The sequence below is a fragment of the Engystomops pustulosus genome, chromosome 7 (assembly GCF_040894005.1).
Source record: "Engystomops pustulosus chromosome 7, aEngPut4.maternal, whole genome shotgun sequence".
NCBI classification, from domain to species: Eukaryota; Metazoa; Chordata; class Amphibia; order Anura; family Leptodactylidae; genus Engystomops; species Engystomops pustulosus.
The window spans coordinates 170,802,061-170,815,289 of NC_092417.1; the positions used below are offsets into that span (position 1 = coordinate 170,802,061).

Below are 13,229 nucleotides of genomic sequence, written 5' to 3' on the forward strand. Positions count from 1 at the left end.
CAGCAGCAGAATAGTGAGTGCAGCTCTGGAGTATAATACAGGGTCAGTACAGGATAAGTAATGTAATTTTGTAGATGTATGTGTGATGATGTTCTTAGCTGGATGTATATCTCTCTTACTTCGTTCTTACATCTGCAGATAATTCCCAGTAATGGCTGGAGATGTCGGTGTCTGCTCTGTACATTATGTGAGCTGTGCCTCTGGCCGACCTCCAAACCTTTTAGCTGCCGCCGTTCCTTTTCTGATATTCGCTAAGCAATGATTTCTAATTGCTGCCTCCGTCCTGTAACCACAGAGTTATGAAAAGTTTATGACCCCCCCTCCCCAGTGATATTTGATCAGGGACGTTCTGCTTCCCCACCTGCCCAGTATATGTGTAGAGCCGGCTGTGAGAGGGTTAATGGCGTGCTCTATGCGATGAGCAGTTTCTATTTTTCTTACTTTTACACTATATTAGCTTCTTTCTTTTTTTAAGGTCAATATTTTACACTAACACAAGGTAACAATTTGTTGTAGAGGTTTGAGTTTTACTTTCCTTAATAAAGATGGCAGTAGACTGAAAGGGATTCCCCGTGATTTATTTGGTTCTGGATCCACTTCTCTTAGGGTTGGGTGAACTTCAGATTAGTTGGGGTCCAGCACCGGAAAACGGAGGACCCAGAGGAAACCCACACAAACACGGAGAGAACATAAAAACTCTTTGCAGATGTTGACCCTGGATGGAACTTGATCCCAGGACTCCAGCGCTGCAAGGCTGTAATTCTAACCACTGAGCCACCATGCTGCCCTTCGGTGAACACTGTTCACTGACAGTCACCCCATAATTCTACATAGCTCAGACTATCAAGCGGCATATAAATAGCTCCATACAGCCCTCTGCCCACCTCTAGGTTATCCATTACTCTGAGGAACAGCTGGCAGCCCCCCTGACCCTGACATTGACCAGGGGTCCCAGCTTCCTAACACTAACTGCTTGCAGGATGATGTGATGTGAGGATTAATGAACTTTTGCATTTTTTTTTTGCCATTTTTATATCCTAACGCATTGTGCATGTGAGAATTATTAACTTTTCATTATTTTGCCCCAATCATCCACCCCCTATACCCAGCACGCCTGCAGCGGGCACCTCTCGTCTTATTGGGGGAGATTTGTCTCCTGCTATAAATCTGTCCCAGACATGTGATGGGGTTGGGGTGTAGGTCGGCCATATTTCTTGGACTGTCTACTATGCATGGACCAGAACTCCCAGCATTCTATATCTATAGTCCACTACCTCACCGGACCCTTTACAGCAGCGCTCCTCACCCGCTGGGCTGTGGACACAGAACATTACAGCCATATACTTACCTTTTCCTGCTCTCGCAAAGAAGCAGCAGCACAGCTCCTTCTCTCTTCGTAACGTTGCGGCTGCTGTGCTCTGGGCTGAACCCGGCAGCCTTGATCATGTCATCAAATCACGTCTGCCGTCTTCAGAGCTTTGTGCAGCCGTGATGTGGAGAAGAGGAGTGCTGCAGCTTCATGGGAGCCGGGAAAGGTGAGTATATGGAGGTTTTTGTCCTTATGTGGGGGGAGGTAGTATACAGGGGGGAGGGGGGTTGCTGCAGATATGGATAGGGGACCAGTATATCTGGGGTGCTAGAGAAATGGGGTTGTTTTGCCCTCTTTTCTGTAGCCCACTCCTTATAATGACACTTTTTCTGTAGCCCCTCTGTATAAGGCTGCAGCAAAGGACATTAGTAGGGGATTTGCAAAAAAAGGTGGCACTATGAGGAGGGAGCATCAGAAAAGACAGCGCTTTAACGGGTTGGTAGAAACGTGGGTAGTAGTAGGGTGCAGCTATATGATAGGAGGCAAAATAAGGGGGCAGCTGCAGGAAACAGGATTATAATGGGGGGCAGCTACATGATAGGGGGGATTGTAAAGGGGGAGCTGCAAGAAAATAGGCATTATAAGATGTATATTATAAGACTATGGTCACATGCTTTGATCATGTTTTCAGTACAGGTCAGCAGTTCTGCAGGTAGGGATCATAAGTGGCTATGCTGCAGTAAGTACCCGACCCTATGTAGCGGTTTACATGATCATGAGGTTAGTATGGTAGATTAGCCCTTTGGGCAGGGATAGATGACTATGCTGCAGTAAGTACCTGACCCACTGTAGGACTATACATGATCATGTGTTTAGTATGGTAGATTAGTCCTTGGGGCAGGAATCATAGATGACTATGCTGCAGTAAGTACCTGACCCGCTGTAGGTCTATACATGATCATGAGTTCCAGTTCAGTCCTCAGTGTGGAAAATATGGATGACATTTGATGGACTGAAACCTGCCTAATATTGAGAACATTTGAATTATACACTGGATGCTTAAAACTCCCCAAACTCTGTACATTTGGCATTGTGACAGGGGTCAGCCCAATTATATGTAATCCTAACAAAATTATTGTCAAAAGGAAATGTACAGTTTTCTAACTTGAAGGAACAAAGTTTAACTCCTTAACAAGAATGTTAAAATCTCACAGCTGAAAGTTTGTTACAATTGTATCGGTCTGGGCAGATTCTATGCACTGATACACTGTAGCAGATTATGGGGACAGGGAAGACCTTAGAATTGTACTGATGCACAAAGTCTATTGCGGAGCTGTTATATTTAAGCTTTTAGGCTGGAGCTATAGGGGTCTGCGATCCCCCTGTGCGGACCAGGACACCGCTTTACTCCAGGGGGTGCAGCCATGGAAGCCGAGTCCATTCTGCTTTGTGCATGCTACTGTAACAAACCCTCAGCTCCTCATCCGCTAACCTGTTTTTATTCCGTATGCATCTTTTGTTGTTTGTGTTCACCATTACTAACTGCATTGTATATTTTTCCCATGATGCCACTGTCAGGGCCTCAGCAGCACAGAGAGTACCTTCCTCATCACCAACCACCAGAGGGTAAGCGGCTGCAGCTCGGTGCATGGAGCGGTGGACGGCGCGGCTTCTAGTGTCTAGCCGTGCAGAGAACACATTGTAATCCTCATCTGCCGTATAGGAGTCTACAACTTACCTGTCATCCATGTTATTTCCAACCTCAGACCCTGGGGACATTGACAACCAGCATGGCCACAGTTAAAGGGAATGTGACCATACAGCCAATGTTGGGTATTGTGCCTGGAGAAATGTGTAATTAGACCTTTGTGTATGTTGTTAGAAGCTACAATCCTGGAATATAAATGCATATATCACAGTCCTGCTGCTACTACCAGTTCACTGGGGACGTGTCCTCACGGTGCTGTGCTCTCTGCAGCCAGTCCCTGGAGAGATGTGTACTCACACCTTTATGCATGTTAGTAGCAGCAGGCCTGTGAAATATGCATTTATAGCGTCTCCATTTGTTCTCACACTGCTGTGCTCTTGGTTCTCTTCATTCATAAACAACACATCCCTTTGGCTCTGAGTGAAAGCTGTAGCATTCTAATGGTTTTATGTGCAGCTAAGAGTGCAGCAGTGTAAGGACAGGCTTCCATGACACCACACAAAGTCCAGTTACAACTCTGGAATAAAAATTTATATATCACAGTACTGCTCACAGATCTCTCTCGGGACTATACCCAACACTGGCTGCAGAGAGCACAGCAGGGTGAGGACAGTGGAGAAGCTCCAATCCTAGAATATAAATACCTAACACTATAACTGACCATTTCCCTTAAGGCGCTGTCCAGGTTGTCATACATATGGGCCCGGTACTGATCAGGGGGTTCAGAATCCGCTGGATCCATTTTTGTTACTGCTTTACTCTCATAGGAGGCCTGAAGACCCCGTTTCCTGTGATTAGTGGAGGAGCCCCTTTGCCTTTGGACATTTTTGGTCAGTTTTGTGCTATTAATATGTAATTTTGGATATTTTTGCCCCCCCCCCTTCCCAATTTCATCCCCTTTAATACTCCCTACATGACACTATATGGCAGGTGGTATTGTAATGTGTTCTCGGCACCTGGTGAAGGATTGTGGGTCGTGCTGGTTTGTGGTGTAGCGTCCATGTGTTTGCTATCGATGTACTAACTTGTCTGTTTGGTACTAAACTTTATTTGTTTCCTTAAGGCTGGGATCTCTGTTTTTGGTAAAAATTTTTGATGGGTAATGTAATGGAAGGACTTGTACTCCCCTCCCGCTCCTGCAGGATCCACTTTATCCAAGATGAAGCAAACGTCCATCCAGATATCTCTGCAGACAAGGATCTTGCACATGGGATAAAGGGCTTAAAGGGGTGTTCCATGAATCACTATTGATGGCCTGTACTTACACTAAGCAATGAACAGTTGATGGGGGTGGACTGGCACAAGAAAAATATAGAGCTTGCTCTATCTGTAAAATTTAAAAAAAAAAAAAAAAGTTTTTCCACCCGAACGTTTTGCAGCTTAATGATTGGATATGAAGTATCACCCGCTGTGTATCAGTGTGTGTCGTGCTATGTAGATAGTGGCGCCATACTAAGTACAGTGCACCATATGTACTATAACTGCCATTAACCTGAATAGAGCTGCAATACCGCTTGTAACCTGTACATAATGGGGGCAGTGTTCTTCCATTCCCTGACTTCCCCTTTAAGGCTGCAGTGTAATTGATTCAATAGTATCGTCTATCCTCATCCACACGGGTTGCTCGGCTGATTATACCGGACCTCCGCATTTACGAAGTGATATTTAGCCTGTACTAATAGTCACCGTATTGTCAGACGGAGCAGAGCGGGTCGTGTTCTGGTGAGGGGGGATCCGGCTTGTCTGCAGTTTCTCTTGGCAGAACGTAAGGGTCAAGTAAAGGGAGTGTCAGGCCCGGGGGGTCTGTGACTGCGCAGGGTCCAGAACACAAGAGGTTCTGTAATGTTTTCCACTGATGCCGGGTAAATGTTTAGACACGAGGAGGCTGGAAGTTTGGATTTTTCCAACTCTCATCCTCCTCCTCTCTTCCTCACAAACTATTCTATGTTCCCAGTGGAAACCAAGGGCCTCGTGTCTCGTAGCAGCCTTCAGTCATCTACTCGGCTTCACGGACCCAAATTGTGTCCTGCAAATGAGAAGTTGGTTTCAATATGGGCTGCACTTACCATAGTATTGTCCTGGAATTGGGCCACTACTAAATCTAACCCTGGAGTTCTTGCTTAAAGGGCTATTCCTCCCTCAAAGACAGCATTCTTACACGGAATAACAAAATAACACATTCTTATTCAATGTTTTAACAAAAATCCAACATTTAATAGAGAGATAATTCCAACCGGTCTCTATCAGTCCTGCTGTACACAATTTTGGTTGCCACAGGATCCGACCGTAAATTTGTTTGGCTTGAGGTCTGGTAGATTCCTTTCATGAATAGCTTCTCCTTTCTGCACGCTGCAGTCTCTCTCTCCCTCCAGCCCCTGTCTCCTGCATTACATCAGCTCAGACACAGGCACTTCCTGCCAGCGAGCAGCAGTGTAAGGAGATTAAATCTGTAAGCTACTGATAAGATCTTTATAGCAGGGGAAGGAGTTTTAGCAGAGCTGACTGTGTGTCTACTAGCTGAGATGTAGCAGTGGGGCAGATTTACTTACCCAGTCCTGTCGCGATCCAGTGGCGCGTTCTCCAACGAGGATTCGGGTCTTCCGGCGATTCACTAAGGTCGCGTGCCCGATGTCCACTAGGTGTCGCTGCTGCGCTGAAGTCCGCTGGAGTTCACCTCCCCCATCTTGGTGTATGTGAGTGCTATTTTTGCGACACAATCTTTAAAAAAATTCTGCGGTTTTTCCAGATCCGTCTGGTTTTCCGATGGCCACGCCCCCGATTTCTGTCGCATGAAAACCGGCGCCGATGCACCACAATCCGATCGCGTGCACCAAAATCCAGGGGCAATTCGTTGCAAATCAGAAAAATTCGGGAAAAACGCGTTTCAGACCCTTAGTAAATGACCCCCATTGTGTTTTATATCCATCTTATGGATCTCTTCATCTCTCATCTGTCTCATCTCATTCTCTATGGGGCAGATTTACTTACCCGGTCCATTCGCGATCCAGCGGCCCGTTCTCTGCGGTGGATTCAGGTCCGGACGGGATTTATTAAGGTAGTTCCTCCGACGTCCACCAGGTGGCGCTGCTGCGCTGAAAAGCATCGGAACGCGCTGGCGTTCACCGGCTCGGGCTGAGTGAAGGTAAGTGCAAGCTCCACGACAGATTTTTTTTTTTTGTTTTAAATGCGGCGAATCCGTCAGGTTTTCGTTCGGCCACGCCCCCCGATTTCCGTCACGTGCATGCCGGCGCCGATGCGCCACAATCCGATCCCGTGCGCCAAAATCACGGGGGAAATCGGCGCAAATCGGAAATATTCGGGTAACACGTTGGGAAAACGCGAATCCGGGCCCTTAGTAAATGACCCCCTATGTGTTAGATACTAGTACAATGTTCAGAAGCTAAATGAAAGTGTAGATAAACCCTGTACCCTGATAATCCAAGCACATTGTCAGTTTACAGAACTAGAGGGATCATGAAGTGTCTGCTTAGAGAAATGCTCATTTGCATATTAATAGGCTGCTTATTGTTTGCATCGCCTATTGGTTGGCCTTGATGCAAACCACACCTCTATCTATCTACTTGGCCACACCCCTTTCAACATAAACCTCACCCATGTTCATTGGCCACACCCCTTTCTACATAAACCACACCTCTTTCCTTTAGGACAAACCCCTTTCATATAAACCCCACCTCAATGACCAGATGAGAGATTTTTCGCAGAGGAAATCTGCCACGTTTTTGGTGTATTTCCATTGTAAACAGAAAGGTGTTTGAGCTTTTATTACATTGGGACGGAGAAAATTACTTATGTGATAAAATTGTGATTGACCGATATTAATACAGTCCTCAAACTTACAGTAGTCATCAGTATAGTATCAGGTCACACTCTTGGCAGCGCCCCATTATGTTCATTGAATGCCAGGAACTCAAGAGTCGCGCCCTCACTGATCCAATATTGATGGGCCCCTTAAAGGGAAGCACCAGATTTTACCCCTTTTACACCTCAGGTAGGGGATGAAATGTCCTTTCTAGAATTCCCTATTTAATGTGAATTCTCATCCTTTTACTTGAGCTCATACTCGCATGACTTTAGAGAAGTTTTTTTTTTTTCCAGAAGAGAGTCATATTTTGCGAGTCAAGCTTGGAGACATCAGGGGGCTGTCAGTTCAGATGCCCCCATCTGCTGTTCTACAGCCCCTACACACATGCAGCTGATGTCATATTAGAGATAAGAATCTAGTCTTTCACATCCACCAGTGATGCAGCGGGTAGGTAAATGGTATCTGCAGCTCGCACTCCCACCTATGTCTTTGACTGCCCAAAGCAATCTGAAAGATGAGAATGTTGTCTTTAATATGACACCAGGATCATGTTTCTAGCTACTATAGTACAGAAGATAGGGGCTTCTAAAGTGACTCTCCCCCTGCAGCCTCTAAACTTGACTCCTCTTAAGTTAAATATGACTCTTCTCTGCTCGTTGTCACCTAACTTTGAAGGAAAGGAGATTTTTTTTTTTAAATGGGTAAATGCACGAGATGTCACCTAAAAGAGGGAATTTTAGAAAGGATGTTTCATCCTCTACCTTAGGGGGGTAGTAGTTTAATATGGTGATGGGGTCGTTTTAAGGTTGAATCAGCAGGAAGGATAACTCTACAGATGTCAGGGCAGGGGGGGATCCTAGTCAGGATCTGTGACCCTAGGAGACTTGTCTCTGCCGCTGTAGGAGTCAGGATCCAGACCAGGGTCTCTCCAGCTGTTACAAAGCCCAGGGCATGATGGGAGTTGTAGTTTTGCAGGAGTGATCACCTCTAGTCATCACAGTTGAGTTACTAGTTAGTTAGTAGATGACACCTCTTGGATACTATGTATATGTCCAATTGGTTGTTCTGGCACCAGACCCCCGGACCCCCTTAGCCACGTCATATCTTAGTAATTTTGAGAGTCGCTATTCCTGGAATGCTGGAATCCTCGCTCAGGTCTCTGATATCTCAGCGAGTTCTGGCTTGTAAATGCAGAGCGGTCACAGATATAAACAGGAAGGGTCTGGGTGAACAATAAGGGAGTGTTCAGACTGGCGTTATGTCAGTGGCTGTGACCACGTAAAACTGCAGCCAATGTTTTGTATAGTTCCCGGAGAGATGTGTAATCAGATCTTTGTGTATGTTGTTAGTAGCAGCAGAACTGTGACATAAGGATTTATAGTTCAGGATTAACTCTTCTACAAGTGAACTGGAGCCGTGTCCTCACACTGCTGTGCTCTGTGCTCTCTGCAGCCAGTGTCAGGTATTGTCCCCGGAGAGATGTGTAATCAGACCTTTGTGTATGTTGTTAGTAGCAGCAGAACTGTGATATATGGATTTATATTTCGGGATTCTCTTCTACAAATGAACTGGAGCCGTGTCCTCACACTGCTGTGCTCTGTGCTCTCTGCAGCCAGTGTTAGGTATTGTCCCCGGAGAGATGTGTAATCAGACCTTTGTGCATGTTGTTAGTAGCGGCACTGCAAAACATGGATTTAAATTCCAGGAATGTAGCTTCTACAAGTGCGCTGGAGACGTGTCCTCACACTGCTGTGCTCTCTGCACTGAACAGCTGTACAAGTCTCCTCGCTCCAAGTGATTGCTGTAGGATTCCAGCAGAAGCCAGATTCAGCTTTCCCAATCACTTGGGAGCGATGGGATTTGCACAGCAGTGTGAGGACACACCCCCAGTGCACTTGGAGAGGCTACAATCCTGGAATACAAATCCAGATTTCACAGTCCTGCTGCTACTAACAACTTACAGAAAGGCATGATTACATATCTCTCCGGTGACAAACACTAATGCTGTCTGCGGAGAGCACAGCAGTGTGAGGACACGCCTCCAGCCCACCTGGTTCAGCTACAATCCTGGAATATATATCCATATTTTATATTTTCCTGCTGCTACTAACAATATACACAAAGGTGTCGTTACACATCTCTCCAGGGACAAAAACAAACCGTGCTGGTATAATAATAATTATTATTAAATATAATAATATTATATTATTTTATAATTAATTTATTTTATTTTTTTTTACAACTTTTTTATTTCATATTCTATTTTACTAGATGTTATTTCTCCTGCCCCCTCGCTGTATCCAGGTCTACCAGTCCTCAAGACTTTACCATTTTATTTATGTCTTTTTAATTTCATATCTATGAGCCCCCATCTCATGAAAATTTGATAACCACCGCTTGGATCCTTGGAAAGTATGGTTGAAAATCTTTTGTTGTGTTGCTTAAAAGATGCAACTTCTGAAATGTCTGCTAATTGCTCCACAGAAATGGCACAAGCACGGCCTGTTCCTCAAGAGGCGCCTGCGGGTAAAGGCATAAAGCTACTGCTTGTGTTAGTGGATGAAGTGTGCGGACTAGACGTGTGATCAGCGACTACTAACCTTGTTCTGTTTGTTCGGGTCCATGATCCTGATCAGATTGGTCTCTATGTACATCTACTTTGCTGGTACAAAGCACCAAATTCCCTGTATTGAGTTGTGGTGTCGCTGTATACATCTGTATACAATGAGCTCCCCCTAGTGGTGGCTGCAGGAAACCAGTATTTTATCATATAACATTGTGGCTGTGTGAAGGGAAGCGGGAGATTTGGTGCTTTGTGTCAGAAAAACAGAACTCTGACAGTATTTTAGGTAATGTTCTTGAATACCTCCATTCCAGCCCTAGATTTCGGGGGTCACTTACTTGTTTACAAATGCATGTCATAAGAGAAGAGTACAACATGGCCTTTAAACTCTCTGACCTGCATGGTCTGGTTGTTGCATGCGATATGGTACAGGTAGTATACTTAAAGGGGCGGCAACCCCTTTAAATATTTAATTTACCAGACTCTCCCTTTAATTGATGCATAATGTAAAGTGCTCTTTACGATGCCACTCGTTACACATTCATCTGCCCAATTCTGTGCCCCTCGTTTTCAAGATCTCTGCTTGCTGTTAAAATAAATACGGCCCTGCTGCAGTTTATCATTGGACAGCAGTGCACCGGACTGACAGCAAGCAGAGATATGTCGGCGGTGAAATAAAACTCAAAGCATTTCAGACAACTTTGCATTATACTGTGTGAGAAATGTGTGTTATGAATCTTTAAAGGGATTGTCCCACAAAGGAAACTCCTCCCTAAAAGTCCCTATGCTGGGACTAATATGAAAAACTGAGGATTGATCTCCCCCCTATGAATAAGGTGACCCTCACACAGAGATAAATTTGGTCACCCAATGGCAGAGGGTTACATGTAAGTTACTTTTCCGGGACATCCCCTTTAAACACATTTGCTGTGCTGAGTGCCGCCATAAAGTGCATGTGACTCCCAAAAGCAGCAAAAATATCATCTACTTTCTGATGGACAATGTGTAATATGTCAGTTCCCCTGCGGAGGCGCTGCAGTGTAAGTGAACACTTCCTGGTGACGGATACTTTAGATGATCCTTACTTGTTACAAGCTGATCACAAAGTAGGGAACCCCCCTTTAAGGCAGATCACATGACTCTAATCACATGATCTCCGCCTTTAAGTGGAGGTGAATCTGAAACTCTGCAGACGAGCCTCCTGTCATTCATTTCTAATAGAACAGACGTTACATTGTGGACGCGTCTCCTCTATGACTGAGGTGTAAAGCTTCCACCAGTTACTTGGCCCCGGTGCTGGGAAGTTTGGGTCAGGCCTGGGCAGGGTGACTGGTTTTTGGGTGGATATGTTGACTCTTCTATGACGTGTGGCTGCTCCTTTGGCGCGGCTCCTCGCTAATAACTTATCAGGCAGCGCGTTATTTACCTCTCTGGAGGTGCCGGCCCGAGGTGTTGGGTCTCCGCCAGCTCCTGGTGTATACTGGGATTATATGTCACGGGTGATCCCGGGTCCCTGCAGTGAATATTAAAAATTCATGAATGACAGCGCAGCCATAACTCGTCTACAGCGAAGATCCCGATGAATGAAATTCCCTATGAACATCTTTTTATAAATCTTTACATTGTGTTTTTTTTTTTTTTCCCTGTTATTCCTCCTACAAGAAACTGACAAGTGGGCGTTTACCATTTTTGTTGTCAGATGGGTGTGGCCTTGCAGTCGTAGTCAGCCACTCCCACCGGAACACGCCTCCAGGTTGTGCTTTTGTTCTGAAAAGTCTTTACGAGGGACAGTGCAGCACCACAACTAAGAAATGCCATATTATAATAGTTGTAGGAATCAGGAATTCAGCTTCTTTAAGAAAATTTTTGGCGTTTTAGGTCACATAATCTATAGATGAAGGGGGGGGTTGTCGTGTACTGGACAAGGTACCTGTTACCAGAGAACGTTTTGTTAATAAGGGCCCCCCCTTCTTCTCAACGTTCATTCTTCTTGTAGTTGGCGGTCCCACATGTACGGCTAAATAAGAGTACAAAGAGAGTATGAGGCTTGGAGACCCCCCAGCCCTGGGCAGGCATTTATTAGTATCCTGCAGATGTGATAGATATCCAGTATAAGCATGCCTATTTACATGCCTGCAGTCACCACTAGGGGGAGCTCACTGTATGCAAATGTGTACAACTCCCATTGACCTACAGTAAATCTGCCCTGGGTTCGCTCCCAAGCTTCGGAGCTCATTTTAATACTAAAATACTCATCACTTGTTCTTTAGTGCTTTGGTTAGGGGCTTTATCTATGGAGTTTGCAGCTGTGGTGCTCCCCATTAAGACCCCCACAGTATTACACCAGTGAAATAAACTTCCATTACCCTATATACCTTCCTTGTGCTTATACTATATATATTTAGTGTGTATGTCGTGCTGGGTTTTGCATGCACCTCTGTATACAGTAGCTTTTAACCCTTTCTTGTTCCCTTGCAGTGCTATAGCAGTTCCCTGAGTGAAGATCTCCCGCTGTACCCCCCCCCCTCTCCTTCCATCCTGTAACCGTCCCTTTTATGTCCACAGATAGATAAGAATCTCCAGAGTAAAGATTCCGTCTTCTTCTGCGATGGCATCCGGAGAATCGACTTTGTCCTGTCTTACGTCGACGACCCGAACAAAGAAGTGGACCGCAAGAAATCCGTAAGTAAAAAGCACACGTGTCTTGTAGTTTAGGTCCTCGCCCAATGAGATCGTGGACACACAGGGTGAGAGTTACCCTCTTGGGGTGCAGCTTTCTGGTCTTTATAGGTTTTATATTCTAGTCTAGGACATTCCTGATACTAATACACAATCCCTGATCGGCTCTGATTTCACTCCATCCATCACAGTCACTTAGTGCTCGGCCTTGGCCGGGTGCCACACTGCGTAACGGCAGAGCAGGGCGGCTCCCAGGATCAATGTGCCTACAGGGCCCGACTGTGAGTGATCTGTATGATCCATTCACTTTATGGTCTCCTGCACCGCAGCGCCCGCTCTCCTCCGCCGCCGCCGCAGCAGCGCCCGCTCTCCTCCTCCGCTACCGCAGCGCCCGCTCTCCGCCACAGCGCCCGCTCTCCTCCTCCGCCGCAGCGCCCGCTCTCCGCCGCCGCCGCAGCGCCCGCTCTTCTCCTCCTCTGCCGCCGCAGCAGCGCCCGCTCTTCTCCTCCTCCGCCGCCGCAGCAGCGCCCACTCTTCTCCTCCTCCGCCGCCGCAGCAGCGCCCGCTCTTCTCCTCCGCCGCCGCCGCAGCAGCGCCCGCTCTCCTCTCCTCAGTTTAGTTTGCTCTAATCGAGTTGACCTGCAATACCTGACCAGACCCATTGACAAGTGTGGCGCTGTTTTCCTAATCCGCTCCATAGAGCAGAACTAAGCGTTTCCTATTCTCCTCTCCTGAGGGATACACGGGCGCCTGCCTTATAAAGAAGCTCTGACAACCTCACGATTAGGATTGTATCTAAGCCTCGGGCTACAGGGAACCGTCTCCTGTGTTCTGCGTTGGATACATTGTATCCTCGGGTTTATTTTTGAGTAGTGTGACTCTGTAGTGTGACTGTGTGTTTATGTAATCGTAGCAAAGTTTATAAGTGAATCAGCTTTTACTGGGACGGACGCCAGGAGCCGCTGCGACAGCCAAGAGTTCAGATTCGAGTACAAGGTTTACATTGAATCATCACTAAGATCTGGTGGAGAAAAAGGAGCAATGACACCTGAGTCAACAGCGTAACCAGACTACATCGTATTTGTATGTAGTCTGTTACCAAGGTGACATATAGGTCTGCATAGACGCTGTATACTCAGAGATGACG

At 46.1% G+C, this 13,229-nt stretch overlaps 1 protein-coding gene across 8 annotated transcripts in view; it reads left to right on the forward strand.

Annotated features, from left to right (window-relative positions):
- The window catches only part of ANO5 (anoctamin 5), a 60,921-nt gene that overhangs the window by 21,051 nt on the left and 26,641 nt on the right, over positions 1-13,229 (forward strand). For 4 of the 8 annotated variants that reach the window (XM_072118938.1, XM_072118941.1, XM_072118939.1 and 1 more), the window contains 3 exons: positions 2,888-2,935; positions 9,325-9,366; positions 11,969-12,085. In XM_072118938.1, coding sequence (XP_071975039.1) covers positions 2,888-2,935; positions 9,325-9,366; positions 11,969-12,085 — 207 coding nt within the window. The remainder of the gene's footprint in view (positions 1-2,887; positions 2,936-9,324; positions 9,367-11,968; positions 12,086-13,229) is intronic. The other 4 variants (XM_072118940.1, XM_072118943.1, XM_072118944.1 and 1 more) reach the window with 2 other exon arrangements.